Below are 20,342 nucleotides of genomic sequence, written 5' to 3'. Positions count from 1 at the left end.
TCACCTGAAATGGTTTCCACTTCACAGGTGTGCCTTATCAGGGTTAATTAGTGGAATTTCTTGCTTTATCAATGGGGTTGGGACCATCAGTTGTGTTGTGTAGAAGTCAGGTTAATACACAGCCGACAGCCCTATTGGACAACTGTTAAAATTCATATTATGGCAAGAACCAATCAGCTAACTAAAGAAAAACGAGTGGCCATCATTACTTTAAGAAATGAAGGTCAGTCAGTCTGGAAAATTGCAAAAACTTTAAATGTGTCCCCAAGTGGAGTCGCAAAAACCATCAAGCGCTACAACGAAACTGGCACACATGAGGACCGACCCAGGAAAGGAAGACCAAGAGTCACCTCTGCTTCTGAGGATAAGTTCATCCGAGTCACCAGCCTCAGAAATCGCAAGTTAACAGCAGCTCAGATCAGAGACCAGATGAATGCCACACAGAGTTCTAGCAGCAGACCCATCTCTAGAACAACTGTTAAGAGGAGACTGTGCGAATCAGGCCTTCATGGTCAAATAGCTGCTAGGAAACCACTGCTAAGGAGAGGCAACAAGCAGAAGAGATTTGTTTGGGCCAAGAAACACAAGGAATGGACATTAGACCAGTGGAAATCTGTGCTTTGGTCTGATGAGTCCAAATTTGAGATCTTTGCTTCCAACCGCCGTGTCTTTGTGAGACGCAGAAAAGGTGAACGGATGGATTCCGCATGCCTGGTTCCCACTGTGAAGCATGGAGGAGGAGGTGTGACGGTGTGGGGGTGTTTTGCTGGTGACACTGTTGGGGATTTATTCAAAATTGAAGGCACACTGAACCAGCATGGCTACCACAGCATCCTGCAGCGACATGCCATCCCATCCGCTTTGCGTTTAGTTGGACGATCATTTATTTTTCAACAGGACAGTGACCCCAAACACACCTCCAGGCTGTGTAAGGGCTATTTGACCAAGAAGGAGAGTGATGGAGTGCTGCGGCAGATGACCTGGCCTCCACAGTCACCGGACCTGAACCCAATCGAGATGGTTTGGGGTGAGCTGGACCGCAGAGTGAAGGCAAAGGGGCCAACAAGTGCTAAACACCTCTGGGAACTCCTTCAAGACTGTTGGAAAACCATTTCAGGTGACTACCTCTTGAAGCTCATCGAGAGAATGCCAAGAGTGTGCAAAGCAGTAATCAGAGCAAAGGGTGGCTATTTTGAAGAAACTAGAATATAAAACATGTTTTCAGTTATTTCACCTTTTTTTGTTAAGTACATAACTCCACATGTGTTCATTCATAGTTTTGATGCCTTCAGTGAGAATCTACAATGTAAATAGTCATGAAAATAAAGAAAACGCATTGAATGAGAAGGTGTGTCCAAACTTTTGGCCTGTACTGTGTATATATATATATATATATATATATATATATATATATATATGGATCATATGACCTAGATGACTTATATTTGTGTGATCTATAGTGGTGGGCTGGTCTGGGCCAAAATTCCAGGGTCAAGTTTTTGTTCCAGTCAACCCCTGTATAGACAACCAGCTATTGTTAAAGAATTTATGGTAGTACCTGCTTCCTAGACATGTTTGTTACAATAGTGTGCAGATGCGCTTCCAGATGAAAAATAAGAATTTAAGGATTTATTCATAACATATAATTTTCTTTATGAACCATATAATGGTGGACTGTTTTACAATACGAGACATGGCAATAAATACACTTTAGAAATATAAGGAAAATAATATGAAAATATATGTAATGTAATGAAACAAGGACGTCTGTCTGTAAATTAGAGTTAGCTTGATTTTGGTCATCTGCACTAAACAGCCACCATGCTTATCATAAAAAGAAAAAAATGGTATAGTGATTAAATGTAGTGTAAAAAAAAAATAGAAATAAAAGGAATAACGCTATCACAAACTGTGGCTGTTATTGTGGCTGAATACAGACGGGAGATAAGGCATATAATTCAGCCTATTGTTGAATTCCTTTCACGTGGATCATCAGCCCAGTTTCAGTCCAGGAATACAAACATTGAATGCTGCAGTCTCACCTGATGCTACATCACAGGTTCACAAAGTTATCACTTCAGTGTTCCATCATTCAGGTATGTTTTTAAAAGAATGTATTAAAAATCTTTTCATCACTGTATCTCTGCATGTCATTATTTTATGCCACTACAGTTCGTACAACCTTTGCTGCTCAGAGGAAAGGGTCTAGGTGAAGAAGGAAAGCACTGAACACAACACTGCATTGTAGGGCTGCACGATATGTCGTTTGAACATCGCCATCGCGATGTGTGCATGTGCGATAGTCACATCGCAGGACATGCAATGTTTTCTGTTTTTTTTAGAACACATAAACTTTTGTTTTGCTTCAGAAAAGCAGCTCTGAAGAAAGCTCCTTGCTCCGCTCCACTCGCCTCTCTCTCTGACACATGCACACGCATACACCCGCGCACACACACACACACACACACACGCTGCAGTCACACACTGAAAATGAGCGACATGCAAGAGGGAGAAATGGTAAAGGTGGATTTAGTACCCAAAAGAAGGTCAACGTCCGAAATATGGAACTATTGGATATAAAAAAAAGATGATATCCCTAATGCTCTGTTTTAATCTGGAGTACAGAGACATGACCTCCGGGATCCCTTTCATATACCAGCAATCTTCTTCATTCACAGGTGAACCCCCTTATTTTAGAGTATGACTTGTTGGATCACTGACCTTAGCCTGGATTAATAGAGTGTGCCAGTAAACCCGGAACTCCGTTAGCGCTTTTAGCACTTCCGGTTCTCTCGTCTAAAAGTCAATACTTTTTTTGAATGGGATTTTGGTAAAATGCCCCAAATAAGATCTGTGGTTAACAAAAGCTTAAGCGAGTTTCAGGTTTTGTTCTACAACATAAAACACGTCAGTGAATACCCTACTTGTGAATTTTGAAGCTTTTACGTGTCGTAAAAAAGGCGATTGCTAACAAGTTGCTCAATACGACAACAAGCCCTATCAGGGACATTAAACGTCATCACCCCCGAACAGGCAAGAGTGCTGGCAGTCCGCCATTACAGCTTCTTATTTAGCTTAAACAGTCCGATTTCCCCATTATACAATGTTTTTAAAATAAAGCGGCCGAAATCACTTGAAAGCTTAGTGGCTGTGACGTCAAGAGTCATGCGACCGTGGAGTAGTCATGTAGTCCATTAAAGCCTAACGTTAGCTTTTTACTTCTGCCAATCGCATTTAAGCTTCAAATGCGGTATGAAAGGTGTTCATATGTGAAGATTATCTCACTGAACAAAACCTGTAAGTATCATAAACTTGTGTTAGCCACAGAGCTTATTTTCTGACATAATCCAAAACGCAATGCAAAAATCACATTCACTTTCTCTTCTGGGAACCAGCGCGAAGCTAGCCTGGTTCCAGACCATAGACCCCGCCCACTCAACTGAGTAGGCTTGTATCTCTGGTCTGGCATACTGCAATGAATTTGCGATTTATCTTGTGGATGGATGGACCAATGAACGCCGGGGGTGGGGGCGGGTCTAGTGATTAGCCAATCAGCGCCATGCTGATGTCAAGCTGTACACCAGTGGGTAACTGGTGAGGATAGCAACAATGGTGACCGCTATAGATCCTACAGACCACATTAACGATGCTATTGAGGTATTTCGCCACTACTCGCGTTAATGGAGGACCAAATTAAGGAAGCTGCTAAACTGGATTTAACGGCGATGCAGCTGGGCGTGCACGACGATGGAGACATTTTAAACGGGCAATTTCTGACACACAGATTCTGGGTGAGTCGTTGATCTCTACTGATTGGTTAGGGAAAAATCAAATTCCCTCCCCCTTGTAAATCGCCTTCAGTGAAGGCAATGTCAGACTGAAGGTTCTGCAAGCTGCAGTCTGACACTCAGGCAAGCGCAATGCTAAACTTCCGGGTTTTGACGTCAGCCCTGGCACACTCTATAGAAGGGTATTATATGAATACAATGGTGTTGTGGTGAGTCAACCTAATTCTTTCCAATAGAGCTATTCAAGTCATCTGGTGAAAATTCTTGTATTTTATAAAATGGCAACATATATTGCAAAACAAAAAAACAAAACAAAAAAATGCAATGTCAGTTTTTTCCAATATCGTGTTGCCCTACTGCATTGTATGCTTCAACACAAGAAAAAAAAAAAACTAGTGAGGATAGCAAAAGACTTGCTCTGTTGTGAAGTTGATGAAATATACTAGTTAATACTGATCTGGCGGTGGAAGTCTCCACTAATAGTCAATGCTCTGATCATTGTAATGGGAGCTGTAGTCATCATGGTAACCTCCATGGTACTCGTCCTCCTGGAACTCAGCCTGATAGTCACTGTCGCTGATCTCGGAGCCATTGGTGCCGGTACCCTGGCTGCCGTTGGCGTGGATGACCGGCTCTGTTGGGGGGGCACAGTACTTTGGGTCGTAGACCTGTCGACCCAGACCGTACACACTCATACCCCTCTGAGACGCCACCTTGTTGGTGCCCATCTGGAGGGAGATGGTGGAGTTGTCCAGTGGCTGCTGCACCACCTTCTGGTCATAGATGTCTCTGCGGGTACCAGGGGCTGACATGCCTGCCTGCAGGAAACCAAAATGCAGCAGAAACTTTACCACATGATGGAGGTAGTATACACACACATCACCTGTAGTGAATGCTCTGCCCTAAATGGGCTAATTCTTGTAGATTAATATATTTAAGGAAAGTTCCCAGTGGGGATATTCATGATTAATTCATCAAAGATCTATGGATAAAAGGTGTTGTATGCTGTTCAGACTGTAAAACCTTTTGAAGCTAATTATTGATTGGTGATATGGTGACCTGACTTGACTTTATCAATATTGGATTATCTGTCATTCACACTGATCAAGTTTTTTTTATTTATTTTTTGTCTTAAATTTTCAAGGGTCACTTTAACATTGTAAATCATCATTGCAACACGGTGACCTTGTAAATGGTAATAATTCTTCACCTTACTCCACTGTTATCTATCTACAAAACCAATTTGGGTATCATGTATTCAGGTTTTTAGATATCTGGCTGAGATTTCTGCCTTCCACCCTATAGAAGAGATGACAATGGAATTTAGTTTGTGCTGCTCACAGCTTTGGAAAATTAAATTTAAAAAATGTCAACAGGGACTTCCGGTTTACACCTGCCATTGAGTAGTCACAGGCCAACATGCTCCATATATTTTAGCATGTTAACTTCAGTAGGACATCACATTAATATTCTGCTGGAGGAGCTTTGTAGCCTACACTTTGTATCACCATTTGTGTGTGTCATTGCAGGTAGAACACAGAAGCAGTCAGCTAAAGTTGCAGTGCAAAGTTTAACTAGGCCTGCACTCAAACAAATGCTAATGGCAAATGCTTGCACTACTGTCCATCACCCGGACCCGGACCCGGACCCTCCATTGCCTGCAGAGGTGGCCACCTCTCGTCAACTACTGGACAACATAATCAAACAAAAGATGGCTAGTTTCCATGCTGAAATCAAATATGAGCTGGAGGTCCTTCTCCAGAATACCAAAGCTGTTATCTCCTCTCAAATAACACAGTTTAGAGCCAAGGTAGCATCTCTACATTCAGCACAGACTGAGACAGCTACTGCTATGTGGGAGATCATGAATCCGCTCAGCTGCAATGATTCCCGCATCAGCGAGATGGAAAGTGCCATTTTGTAACTCAAACAGGTGATTGGTAAACTGAAGGACCGCAATAACAATCTAGAGAACAGAACCCGCCGTCAGAGTCTGAGGATTATCAGGATCACTGAGGGTGCAGAAAATGGTACTACGTGCCAGTGGCAGGACTACTAAATATTAATTTGATGATGTAATGGTTTATTTTTTGTTCACTTTTGAACACATTCTCTGTTATTTGTTGACTTTGATACCGACAATGTTGAGAACTGACATATTGAAACTGTCAAGAATTTAGTTTTGTTAGTTTTTCTTGTAAACAATAAACAAAAAAATATAATTTGTATTTGTTTGTATCTGTCTAATGCAGCCACACCTTTTGAAACACAAAAAAGATTTTTCCACAAATATTTCATGATAATATTTGAGATTGTGTAAAATTTTAAAGGTGTCCGAAAACTTTTTTCCACCACTGTATGTCCTTAAACAGCTATGAGATTGTAGTACTGTTCAACATCTGCTATAGAATTCTATTCCTAACTGCAGGTGCGTGTGCGCACACTCTTGTATATAACTGTTATTTTATTTATTTCATTCTTTTAAAATTCTGTTTGGCTGTTTTTTTTTAATTCTGGGAGCACATTATTATCTCATACTAGATTTTATCTGTCTGTTTCCAAGGAGGTGAAAATGTTTCCTTGTACTTTCGTATACATACTTTCTTAATTGTGAAAACTAATAAAGAAAAAGTGGGAAAAAAATAAACAGCAACATATCTAACTCTGAACAGTGTCCCTGTTATGCTGCGTTCACAATGAATTTGGCTTTGTATGAAAAACCCAGCTGTCTCATTCATTTGAATGAGGCCAGCCCGGTGAAGCAGCAAGAGTGCCAACAAAGAGGGTTCTGGCTAAAAAATGCAGGGCTGTCAGCCAAAACAGGTCAGACTGGCTCAATGAGTGCTACATGATGTTGTGTTGTGTACACAACATGAATGGGAAAGTCAGTGCAGAGGCCATTCATGTGCATGCAGGAGCACATTCATCATAGATCAGTATGCATTGTAGAATGCATCATAAATTGCTGTGCATTGTTTTGGGGTCTGAGAAGGCTTCATATTCATGGCTCTGTTACTCCAACTGGACTTCCTGGATTGAATTTGATGTCTCACGTATGTCTGAAACAACATACTTCTACCAAAACAGCTCCTTGCTTTGTTTTAATGCAGGACTAATTTTGGTCTCAACACCCGGTTGCTCAGAATAATCCACATTAGGTGTGGGAATCACAGAGTGCTATTTAGAGATTTCACTATGTACAATGTATAATATCATCAAAAGATTCAGAGAATCCAGAGACATCTCTGCACGTAAGGGGCAAGGCTGAAAACAAACACGGAATGGCCGTGACCTTTGACCCCTCAGGCAGCACTACCTTAAAAACGGACTTGATTGTATAAATGATATTACTACATGGGCTCAGGAACACTTTGGAAAACCACTGTCAGTAATGTTGGGACCTCAGCCACATGTTTTAAACAATAGAGAGGCCTTGACAAAACCAGCCAGTCTAAGAACAAAGGAAACGCGCCAAGCTTCCATCAGTCCGGTAGCTATAAAAGTGTAAATCACTTTTGAAATTCAAACTCTTGCTCCCCATTGGGCGACAGCAGCCAGGTTCAGGTGGAGTCAGAAGGAATCCCCTATGACATCACTGAGACTTTAATTGCCGCTGCGCGCTGACGCCCCTCGCATTCCCCGAGTGACGAGCTGCTGGAAGGAAGCCAAAGCTTTCTGTGCGCAAGTTACTGCTAGGGAGCATCTCAAATGTTTGACTTTAACCGACCTAGGCCGCCCTTTTGTTTCTTGACTCGCTGGACGAGAAAAGACAATTTTTTTTTTGTTTTTAACACTCCACGGAGCACCAGAGGAACGCCGCACAACCCAGCCGTTCCTCAGCATCTGCAGATTTTGGAGAACCCCCCTTTTTTCTCCCGAGGAAGACGGAGCCACCAAGGCCCCGTTTCTTCAATCGAGTCAACTCAGCTGATCCCTCTTCTGCCACACCGAGGACAGCATCTTTCATTCCGCTGTAGGATGCTACAACGGCCGCGCACTCATCCCACAGCAACAGATGGGACACACATCGTCGCGCTGGTGACTCAAGTAAGAGAGCTTCAGTCTGGGCCGGGACTTATATATAGCGTGTGACTTAAGAGTGACTTTAACTGTGATTTTGTGAACTTTGAGGACTGCCGTGTCCCCTTCTTTGATAATCTGATCATTGATTGCTGCTTGTTGTTGCGTTTGCCAGAGCAAATTGATTGTGCCGTTAGTGTGCCGGCCGTGCGCTCACAATACGCCGCATTCCTATCTGTAACAAATACCAGTGGACGGTAGGCTGACCCAGTTAGTCTACTGGCCTCTGAGGGATAGGAAAGTGACCATTGTGTTCCTCCACGACTGCTTTTACCTCGCGGTGATTACGAGCGCCCGCTCGCCTTTCGTCTCTCTCTCTCTCCCTCTCTTTTAACTAGCCTACACGCACACTCACATGCGCACACACACACACACACACACACACACACACAGACCAACTTGCATGCTTTGATTTGTTGCTTCTAGTAAGTCAATTTAGTGTAGTATATTTATTAAGTGAACAGCTTGTGATTGTTGAATCATAATCGTTTAATAAACATTTGTGACTTTACTATAGCAGTCTTCTGTGGTGATTTGTGCATTGTTTTTGTATCAATAGCTGGTTGTGATGGTCAGTGCTCGGGTTCATGCCTTCTAATTATTTGATTGTTAATATTCACCTATATTAGCAGACTGAGACGAGGATTATTCCCTTTTTGTCTAAAAACCGGTTGGTCATTGATCCCTGTATCCAGGGTGGTGCCCCGGAATTATTAATACACATTAATAATTTAATTTCTTAATTAATTACCATTGGTAATTAATAATCAATAACCAACTTGCCTTTAGCAAATCCCTACAGTAAACACAGTTGGTCGCTGCACCTGCAAACAAGTTCAGACTACCATGCAAAGTGAAAGCCATCAACAACAGAACACCGCAGACTTCTCTGGGCCTGAGCTCATCTGAGATGGTCTGACACAAAGTAGAAAAGTGTGCTGTGGTCTGACCAGTCCACATTTCAAATTGTTTTTGAAATAATAGATGACGCGTCCTCAGAGCTAAAGAAGAAAAGGATCATCTAGATTGAGACCAGAGCAAAGTACAGACCCAGCATCTGTGATGGTATGGAGGTGTGTCAGTGACCATGGCATCATGGGTAACTTGCACATCTGTGAAGGCACCATGAATGCTGAAAGGTACATCCAGGTTTTGGAGCAACATATGCTGCCATCCACATGTCTTTTTCAGGAACGTCCCTGCTTATTCCAGCAGGACAATGTGACACATTCTGCACGTGTTTCAACAGTGTGGCTTCACAGTAAATGAGTGCAGGTACTTGACTAACCTGCCTGCAGTCCAGACCTGACTCCCATTTAAAATGTGTTGCCCATTATGAAGCACAAAATACAGCAGTGGTGATTCTGGATTGTTGAGCAACTGGAGTCGTGTATTGAGCTAGAATGGGAAGGAATTTCACTTTCCAAACTTCAACAATTAGTTTGGATGTTTTTGTGTGTGTGTGTGTGTGTGTGTGTGTGTGTGTGTGTGTATTCTACAGTATTAGTCCTGTTAAGTCAAATGAAAGAGATTGGTGAGGTTAAATCTAAGCATTCTGGTTTGTACATCAAAGAAATAAGTGTTAGCTATAGCCCCGTTTCCACCAACACTTAAATTATAGTACCTTTGAGGCCAACAGTAAACCTTCAGACATGGTAACTAGACCCTAGGTCTGTTTTGCATTTCCACCACAAACTGTACTTGTAAATGTGGGTGAGGTTGTTGTCACTCACTCCTCCATCCAGCACTCGCTGTATTTGCTGGCTCTTCAACGGTGACACAGATGGAAGTCTGCATCTAATTTATCATCCATAGAATGGGGTTGCACACCCACATTTTCAGAACAAAAAAGAACAGGCTGCAGTGACGGTCTCTCTCGTGGATATCTAAAAATAGCGGTTTGTGCATTTAGTCCTTTTCAGGCAAGCGCAGGGCTTAAGTGTTATTGAAGCCCACAGGAACCATGCTCCATGACACTTGTTTTTTTTCCTCCCGAGTGTCATTTATTGATATTCCTTAAGGCCTTAAGGCCCAAAGTTACACATATGTAAAGGCGGGGCAGCTTGAGTGACAGACTGTCTGCGAGGTGTCACCACAGTCTGTGAGGTCATATCCACCCCTCGCTCCTCCACAGCTCCACCCTCTCATCCAAATATGGTCACTTCTGGCTCCAAAAAACAAGACAGGACTGGAAATGGCGAACTGAAGGCCTAAAAAAACTGGAATCCACATGGGTGACATTACGGTAGCTTTGTCCATTATTTATACAGTCTATGAATATATGTAGTAGGGGCTCCCTGCTCTGTCTCTCTTTCAGCTAAGGGGCCCTTGACCTGAAATTTTTTGAAGACCCCTGACTTACAGCAATGAACAGAGGTGTCGTCAACTTGAGTTACAGTACAGGCCAAAAGTTTGGACACACCTTCTCATTCAATGCGTTTTCTTTATTTTCATGACTATTTACATTGTAGATTCTCACTGAAGGCATCAAAACTATGAATGAACACATGTGGAGTTATGTACTTAACAAAAAAAGGTGAAATAACTGAAAACATGTTTTATATTCTAGTTTCTTCAAAGTAGCCACCCTTTGCTCTGATTACTGCTTTGCACACTCTTGGCATTCTCTCGATGAGCTTCAAGAGGTAGTCACCTGAAATGGTTTTCCAACAGTCTTGAAGGAGTTTCCAGAGGTGTTTAGCACTTGTTGGCCCCTTTGCCTTCACTCTGCGGTCCAGCTCACCCCAAACCATCTCGATTGGGTTCAGGTCCGGTGACTGTGGAGGCCAGGTCATCTGCCGCAGCACTCCATCACTCTCCTTCTTGGTCAAATAGCCCTTACACAACCTGGAGGTGTGTTTGGGGTCATTGTCCTGTTGAAAAATAAATGATCGTCCAACTAAACGCAAAGCGGATGGGATGGCATGTCGCTGCAGGATGCTGTGGTAGCCATGCTGGTTCAGTGTGCCTTCAATTTTGAATAAATCCCCAACAGTGTCACCAGCAAAACACCCCCACACCATCACACCTTCTCCTCCATGCTTCACAGTGGGAACCAGGCATGTGGAATCCATCTGTTCACCTTTTCTGCGTCTCACAAAGACACGGCGGTTGGAACCAAAGATCTCAAATTTGGACTCATCAGACCAAAGCACAGATTTCCACTGGTCTAATGTCCATTCCTTGTGTTTCTTGGCCCAAACAAATCTCTTCTGCTTGTTGCCTCTCCTTAGCAGTGGTTTCCTAGCAGCTATTTGACCATGAAGGCCTGATTCGCGCAGTCTCCTCTTAACAGTTGTTCTAGAGATGGGTCTGCTGCTAGAACTCTGTGTGGCATTCATCTGGTCTCTGATCTGAGCTGCTGTTAACTTGCAATTTCTGAGGCTGGTGACTCGGATGAACTTATCCTCAGAAGCAGAGGTGACTCTTGGTCTTCCTTTCCTGGGTCGGTCCTCATGTGTGCCAGTTTCCTTGTAGCGCTTGATGGTTTTTGCGACTCCACTTGGGGACACATTTAAAGTTTTTGCAATTTCCTGGACTGACTGACCATTTCTTAAAGTAATGATGGCCACTCGTTTTTCTTTAGTTAGCTGATTGGTTCTTGCCATAATATGAATTTTAACAGTTGTCCAATAGGGCTGTCGGCTGTGTATTAACCTGACTTCTGCACAACACAACTGATGGTACCCAACCCCATTGATAAAGCAAGAAATTCCACTAATTAAGCCTGATAAGGCACACCTGTGAAGTGGAAACCATTTCAGGTGACTACCTCTTGAAGCTCATCGAGAGAATGCCAAGAGTGTGCAAAGCAGTAATCAGAGCAAAGGGTGGCTACTTTGAAGAAACTAGAATATAAAACATGTTTTCAGTTATTTCACCTTTTTTTGTTAAGTACATAACTCCACATGTGTTCATTCATAGTTTTGATGCCTTCAGTGAGAATCTACAATGTAAATAGTCATGAAAATAAAGAAAACGCATTGAATGAGAAGGTGTGTCCAAACTTTTGGCCTGTACTGTACCTTCACCTCACCAGCTGACTTCTCCACCAAGGCCTCTCTGCTCTGCTGTTTACTCTGTGTGTGTTTGTGTGTCCCTCTATGTGTGGGAGCTCTGTTGGACAGAGAATAGACGAGAGGCTAAAGAGTGATAAGATATTACAGCAAAACATTATAAAGTGCTGATAAAAGATACACTAACATCAGAGCTTATCAATGCGATGGCCACTGTCTGCAATTTTTCCACAACTTCTGTTCACCTTACCCTCATTCATTTGATAAGTGCAACCGTGAGGAGTCTTTAAGTAGTCACTCTGACAAGTCAAACTGGCAGTAGGCGTTGTAAACACCTACATGTTTTATCAAAAACATTGATATGTTATTTTTTGATGCTGTGATCAGCACAAATTAAATTCCATTCCCCTGACCTGTATTGAGGTGGATGCAGAAATCTCATAGACAGATATAAACCTAAATCTAACTGCATGAATGGATACCGCGAGTTGTAGAACTGTTCTTTGAAACAGTCCTCTCATTTTGCTTGGTTTCATCTGGTGAAATCAGGTCTACACTTAAAGGATAACTTCGGTATTTTTCAACCTGAGCCCTATTTCCCCATGTGTACGTGTGCGTATGATTCATAGGTACAACTCGTTTTAAAATTGGTTCAGTATTGAGGGAGGCGGATGCAGCCGGCAGCCGCGAAATGAGCTAAAACAGTAACGGGGGCAAATGCGTCCCGTATAAGTTTCCCTTACCTCTGGGCTGTGTGACATCATCTTGTGAGAGCTTTGCTTGTTGCCGGAAGAAAACACAGGAGCCATTCTGAGTGCCGCTCAGAGTGGCGCTGGTTGTCCCGGAGTACAGTTGAGTTTTACTGCATCGATTGAAAACAATGGTTCGTGTTTGTGCTTATCCGAATTGCAAGAACAGGATGTCGCGCAACACCCCGTACAGCTTTCATAGGCTGCCTTTGTTGGACACCGAGATGCTGAAGTTGTGGCTAGTTGCGCTACAAATGGATGTTAACACTCCTGTCCAGACACTGTGCCTTGCAGACCATCGGGTCTGCAGTGCTCACTTCTCCCAAGTTGACTACTGCCAGCCGAAGAAGAGAAGACATCCAATCCCGAAACACCTCTTCCTCAAGAAAACGGCTGTCCCACGAGTGAAGAGAGCTACAGACACAGTGGAGCAAAGCTCTTGCGACTCATGATCAAGATGACGTCACACAGCCCAGAGGTAAGGGAAACGCTCAGTATGCTATTTACAGAGATAGCACTGGCGATCTGAACCGGTCAGTGGCGAAAAAAAGCACTTTTAATGCGCAAACTTATACGGGACGCATTTGCCCCCGTTACCGTTTTAGCTCGTTTCGCGGCTCCTGGTTGCATCCACCTCCCTCAATACTAAACCAATTTTAAAACGAGTTGTACCTATGAATCATACGCACACATGCACATGGGGAAATAGGGCCCAGGTTGAAAAATACCGAAGTTATTCTTTAATGCACAAAACTGGCAGCACTGCCATATTTACTGATTCAGACAGGATAAAATGACCCAGTATAAACACTACTCTTCCATTTTCCAGGACAAAGAACATGGCTTTATCATTTCAACATAGCAACTCAGCAGTGTGACTATGGAACTGTGTCACCAAGCTTCATCAGGCTTTGGCTGTATGGAAAACATTCATTGTCATGTAAAGGACTAAATAATGTTGGTCTCCTCAAAGGGATTATTTAAAAATAAAAAGAGCCAATGAGAGCAGCATTAGAGGAGAAGTGGGTTCTAACCTGGCTGGCTCCTTTGTTGGTTCCCATCTGCAAGCTGATGGTGGTCTGGTCATAGGGTTTGTCAGTCTGAGTCTTTGGATCATACAGATGTCTTCTGGTTCCATAAGCAGTCATTCCAGCCTGACTGGCACACTTGTTTGTCCCCATCTGAGGACAAAAGACCAGCAGGAGGATCTCTCAAATCCCGCCCCCCAACACATATTGGCAGTGGCAATGTTGACACTAAAGTGTATCTCCCAGCCCAGCCTGCTAGGTGGCTGTACCTACACTAGTTGCCAATGGTTGCCAACTGCTAGTAACGGAAGAAGAAGAGGAAAAACTTTGAGGCAACAACAACTTGGAATTCACGTGTGAGTTTCTCATCAAAATCGTCTTATTAAAAATTCGAAGCACTACTGTATAAACACTACTCTTCCATTACTCTTCCACTAGCACATTCGAAACTACGGCGGCCGAGACGTACATAAAAGGCTTTTCTCGCAGCGCCGGCCGCGCTGGAAATAGAGCAGTGGGCTGAAGCAGAGCGGCGCGGCGCGTCAGCTGGCACCGGTGTGGGTTTGTTCATAGAATATAATGGAGGCGGGCGTTTTGACGCGTGGCGTACGGCGGCGGTGTGTGTTGCACTTTACTCCTTTAACCCTAAGATGAACTACTGACATTTTTAGTAAAGGTTATTGAAACTTTTGTTCATCGGGTGTTCGTCCTGTTTGGAAGAGCTCCTAAACCTACCCTAGTCTGGATTTTATTAGAGAGTGTCAGAGTCCAATAATTGTTTCACTGCAGGAGAAATGACACGCTCCTAGGAAAATGCTTAATCTGTTTATTCCTCTGCCACTAAAACAGTTTTATATAAAGCTACAAACTAAACATTAGCTCTCAGTGACATCAGTAAAGATTTACGTTTATGTGTTGTGGACTTGAACACCACACCACTTGAACACCAGTCATAGTTACCTGCAGTCCAATGACACACTGACCAGCCTTGATCTTCTCGTCATCAAAATGTCGTGCTTGTTTGTCTGCGTATTTCACTCCAATATCGATCTTTGTGTCCATACCTTTGGTCTTTGCCTAACAGACGGGACATGCTGGTCAAAGAACTGATGTGATGCTGGATTTGTTTCCTACAACAACAGAAAATGTGTTTCTCAGTAGACAGCAAACCTCTGAACTGTATGTTCACTCACCATGCTTGCCAGTGCAAGCAGTGTGGTCTGGACTTGAGTCATGTTCCCATTTTCAAACAGGTCATTGGCCTCAAAGATGTCATTGGGCTTTAGGCCATAGGCCAGGATAGCTTTGATGAAATTCCCAAGGTTTTCCAGCTGCAGAGAGCAATGGGGGAAAAAAAAGAAAAAAAAAAAGAGTAATAGAGGCTGGGACAGGGAGCCAACAAAACCAGGAAGAAGCTGCTTCGCAGTTTTATGTCTCTGTGAACCAGTCAACTTTCTCTCACTGTTTACATCCATGTCTGTGAAAACATGGATGCTCCATACACATCTCCCCCCTGACAGCACATAAACTCTATACAATCAGCACAGTTTCAAGGTCAAGAATAAAGTCACCAATTCAGTATCTGACCAAATATTTCCCCTTCGGTTCTGTTATGATTAGGGATGCACGATAACTTTTCTTTTAAACCGATACCGATAACCGATAACTTTCATCTCCTAAAGGCCTATACCGATAACCGATAACACACACACATATACAGTGTACACACACACACACACTTTATATATATATATATATATATATATATACATACATATATACATATATACATATACATACATATATACAAAAACATGCATTCCATAGTAACAAAAAAAAAATAAGTTTAAAGAATTTTGTCTTATGGTTCCATTCAAACTAATACCTTTTCACTAAGGTAAATGAGGTTCAGTTGTTCTTTTATCTCATATTAGAAGAGAGAGAGAGAGAGAGAGAGAGAGAGAGAGAGAGAGAGAGAGAGAGCGCGCGTCTGTGTGTGTGTGTGTGTGTGTGTGTGTGAGATAGTGTTGTCACGGTACCAAAATTACGGTATGATACCAGTGACAGTATCACGGTTCTGAGTAGTATCACAATACCACAGCAAAAACGAGGCAGACGTGCCTTTTGTCATTTATAAAAAGATAAATCACTTTTCTATAATACATCAATGATATTTCAATGGAATAAATTACTTATTGACTTATTCATACTTCAAAAACAGCATCAATAAGTGATTAACATAGAGGGGATCAAAATAAAATAAATAAATAAAATAAAAATCAACCAGCCACCCTCCTCCCCTGACAAGTCCCTTCATAAGTAAAGAACCGTTACCTGCCACAAAGAGAAATGTGAACGGCTCGTTTCTCCTCTGACACGTCACATACCTGTGTGCCGCCACGGCTCGGCTGTTCAGGTACATCTGGGCAGTCATGACGCCAACAAGAGGACATTATTGGACCTGGAGCCGGACTTATCCGTCGCCGGTAAGCCGTTATCTTGCGCCGCAGAGCACTATGGCCGCCGTATTTGACAGGAATAGGTATTCCTGTCTGTGTCTGTGACCCCCGTTCAACCCACAACCGGCAGGATTTGCCGTTATTGGACAGCGCGCGCCGTTATTGGATGGTGCATGGACACTCACCCTCTTGCGACTTATCCCACAGCAGTGGTACCTGAGGTACAGTAGTATTACGGTACTCCAACAATATGGTATCATATGTACTGTGGAGTTTTAGTGCCACACTCTACCGTTGGTACCAGTATACCGTGCAACAGTAGTGTGAGAGAGAGTGTGCGCGTCTGTGTGTGTGTGTGTGTGTGTGTGTGAGAGAGAGACAGTATGCGCGTCTGTGTGTGAGAGAGAGAGACTGTGCGCGTCTGTGTGAAATTATGACTGAGTTAACGAGTTGTTGTCCAACATGAGGGGGTATTCTTGAATTTTCCTAGTCAGAAAGCGTTTTTCTGATTATGCCGACGTCGCTTGAACGCAACATTCACTGCAGGCCATTCAGGTCTCATAGTGGGAGCGGGGCACTGCCATGCTGACAAAATTAAATATGTTATCGGGGCTATTCATCATGATATCGGACTTATCGGAATGACGTAATAATTACCTGTTATCGGCCTGATAGTTGTCGTGCATCCCTAGTTATGATGTCACAGTGAAGTAGATCTTTGACCTTTGGATATAAAATGTTGTCACTTCATCATTATATCCTTTTAGACATTTGTGTGAAATTTTGTCATAAATAGCATATGAATTCTAGAGTTGTGACAAAATCATGTTTTGTGAGGTCACACTGACCACAAAATTCCCTTACAGTGTTCTGGAGATACAGTGTTCATGTGAATGACATGGATTAAAGGTCACAGTAAACCTTAACCACCTAAATCGAATCAATTCATTGTTGAGTACAAGTGAACGTTAGTGCCAAATTTTAAGAAATTCCCTCAAGGCATTCATGAGATAATGCATTAACAATAATAACACAGCTTTGGGGAATCACTGACCTTTGACCAATGACTTCCAAAATCTTACCAGTCATTGTTGAGTCCAAGTTTGAAAAAAACTCTGAAGGTGTTCCTGAGATACCATGTTCACAAGAATGGGACAGACAGACAGACAACCCAAAAACATAATGCCTCCAGCCACAGCTATCACTGGTGTGGAAGCATAATAAAGTTGTTGGTGAAAAGCAGTTAAAGCTTAATAAATGAGTCCACTTCTCTTCAAAGATGCAGAGTAAACATGCTTCATCTGGTCTTCAAGGAGTTACAACCAGTGGTCGAATTGAGGGGGGATGAGGGGGGATGCCATCCCCTTTGTTAGAAAAGACCAAAAAGCATCCCACTTGTTAATCTAGAATCTGTGTGTGCAGGCACGGACGTAATTTGAGGGGGCGGCACAGGGGACATGTCCCCCGTACTTCCCGTATCTGTGCCCTCTGTCCCCCGCACTTTTTACAGGCGTTAAAACCATTCAATTCGTTTTTAACATGTGGTAATGTGTTTTTCCAAGCCGTCTTTAAACGCACCATGACTAGACTGCGCCAGGTGCATACACACGCTGTCATGTTGTGATCAGAATCAAGAGTGTGCTACTGAGCAGTGGCTGTGTTAATGTTCAGCAAAGCAGCCAGCAAGAAGCAAAAAACCTTGCACAGTTTCTTCCAAACAAAGCGTGTAAGTTGAGTAATGCTGTTGCATGTAGATAATGTTAGCTAAATGATGACTAATTAATAGATGCCAATATATCAAGTTAAGCTAGTTAACAAGAATACTAATGTTATTGTTACCTATGTAAAATCGCTAAAAATCGGGTCAGGGAGGAGACAGTGGACCAGAAGCCAGCAAGGATGATCATGCAGGGTCCTCACAGGAGAGATTATAACTGGCTGAGAGAAAATATCTAGAGCATAAAAGTGACTTTGAGGTTAATTTCCACAGCTATGTCACAACTACTATTCCTAATTTTATTTATGAATTTTGCTTTGCACATTTATTATCTGTATTATTGCAATAGATAGAAGAGGGAAAGGGAGAAACCAGGCAGGTATCAGGACAGGGACCTGACAGCAGCACCAATTATCAGCCCAAGTAGCCTAAGTGTCAGACTGAAGCTCCCAGAACCTCCAGTCTGACATTGCCTCCACTGAAGGCGATTTACAAGGGGGAGGGAATTTGATTTTTCCCTAACCAATCAGTAGAGATCAACGACTCACCCAGAATCTGACGTCATTAGTATCCATGCACTGGGGGTGCCGAAAACAAGCGAGCATTGCCCGTTTAAAATGTCTCCATCGTCGTGCACGCCCAGCTGCATCGCCGTTAAATCCAGTTTAGCAGCTTCCTTAATTTGGTCCTCCATTAACGTGAGTAGTGGCGAAATACCTCGATAGCATCGTTAATGTGGTCAGTAGGATCTGTAGCGGTCACCATTGTTGCTATCCTCACCAGTTACCCACCGGCGTACAGCTTGACATCAGCGTGGCGCTGATTTGCTAATCGCTAGACCCGCCCCCACCCCCGGCGTTCATTGGTCTGTCCATCGTTTGGACGAGATAAATCGCAAATTCATTGCAGTATGCCAGACCAGAGATGCAAGCCTACTCAGTTGAGTGGGCGGGGTCTATGGTCTGGAACCAGGCTACAGCCCAAGGCTTCACAGGTAAAGAGAAATTATAACTGGCTAAGGAAATGCCTATAGGATAAGAGTGACTCTAAGATTAATTTTCACAGCTAGTTCAGAACTACTCTTATTTATACTATAAAATGTTTTTTGTCTGTATTGCAATAGCAATACCACTGCATTATTTGTGTTTTTAAAGGCAGCAGGTATAGGTCATGCCATTTTTCTTTATCTTGATTAATTTTGCACATCTGTGCTGTCATATTTGACGATGTGTGCACGCAAAAAAATCAAAGCTACATTGCATCCCCCTTGTTAAAAATTAACAATTCGACCACTGGTTACAACTATTGAGTGTTTAGTTCCCAGTTGAAAACGGGTGTTACCTTGTGCCAGTTGAGCTGTGAAAGGTTGATCTTCTTCACTGAGCCAGGATGCAGTTTATTAATTAGTCTAAGAAAGGAAGAAAAACAATATGTATCAGAATACAATGTGATCTGTCCACTATGGAGAATACATTTTAGTCCAAGTTGTGCCATCACAAACAGACTTACTCGCAGAGGATGACTCCATCTTTCAAGCCTTTCTGAAAGTTCTCTCCAATAGACATTCCTGTTACCTCCTCAATCCAGAAGCGGAGCTCCTCCTCCTTTTGTGGGTCATATTTCTGAGCAATCTGAAAGATGAAACATCATAATGGATCTGCATTCTATTTTGGAAAAATTATTGAATAACAATAACACTTAACAATAATGCCAACCCAACACTTCTACTTTTGCACCCATTTTTTATGGGCTGAAGTTAAAGTTCTCTCAAAGTTTTTTTTTTCCACAAATTTGTTTAAATCTGCGTTCGTGAGCACTGTATCAAGATAATTCATAATTTATCGACCTGATGCCAGGGTCACACTAAACGTGGAAGTGTCAGGAAGCATGCCAATTTTCTGTGCAGCGCTGCCCACTTGCTTTCGGCCTCCATATTACGCAATTAGACTGTCCACACTGGACGCGTCACTGTGCCAAGCGTCCTGGCTGGCTCACAATCTGCAGCAATTGTTTTGGCATCTGGTCTATTTTTTTTCTGCAAGGCGTGAGCCAAAATAGCAGGAAAACACACTAAAAATGTCTTGTAAATGATATACAGTGTATATTAAATATGACATAAATGATGTGACTATGATCAGTGATAGGATATGGGTGAATTTACCCAGGTATTGCACGTATTGATACACTCAACAGAATAGGGTTAAAATAATATACCAGTTTCAAGGTATACTGTGTGTTAAAAAAGTTGATGGTTATTATAGCATATACATTTGCTTATCTACGATACTGAAAGAAAATGCAACTGGACACTAAATCTCCCTTTTATTTCAGTAATTATGTAAGAGGAGACTTTTTTGAGAGAAAAGAAAGATGGTGCAGAGGTAGGAGGAGGTGCGTGGAGCAGCAATGAAAACAATTTGACAAACAAAACCCAATAACATGAAAATGATAAATCTTTAAGCCCGTGGATCAAAGAAAAGAATAGGCTGCTAGACCGTTATTATT

The 20,342-nt window shown here is 42.6% G+C and overlaps 1 protein-coding gene across 3 annotated transcripts in view; it reads right to left on the bottom strand.

The window, feature by feature from the left end:
* Positions 1–1,486: 1,486 nt before the first annotated feature.
* The window catches only part of cnn3a (calponin 3, acidic a), a 44,974-nt gene continuing 26,118 nt past the window's right edge, over positions 1,487–20,342 (bottom strand). The window contains exons 2-7 of one of the 3 annotated variants that reach the window (XM_049565829.1): positions 19,347–19,468; positions 19,179–19,245; positions 14,855–14,992; positions 14,622–14,738; positions 13,668–13,814; positions 1,489–4,606 (exon numbers count right to left, since the gene is read on the bottom strand). In XM_049565829.1, the coding sequence (XP_049421786.1) occupies positions 4,265–4,606; positions 13,668–13,814; positions 14,622–14,738; positions 14,855–14,992; positions 19,179–19,245; positions 19,347–19,468 (933 nt within the window). In that variant the 3' untranslated portion in view covers positions 1,489–4,264. Of the gene's footprint in view, positions 4,607–13,667; positions 13,815–14,621; positions 14,739–14,854; positions 14,993–19,178; positions 19,246–19,346; positions 19,469–20,342 lie in introns of all 3 variants that reach the window. The other 2 variants (XM_049565828.1, XM_049565830.1) reach the window with 2 other exon arrangements.

Source organism: Epinephelus fuscoguttatus, linkage group LG21 (assembly GCF_011397635.1).
Source record: "Epinephelus fuscoguttatus linkage group LG21, E.fuscoguttatus.final_Chr_v1".
NCBI classification, from domain to species: domain Eukaryota; kingdom Metazoa; phylum Chordata; class Actinopteri; order Perciformes; family Serranidae; genus Epinephelus; species Epinephelus fuscoguttatus.
The sequence above is the reverse complement of the archived record's forward strand: the minus strand, read 5'-3'. Positions and strand labels throughout refer to the sequence as shown.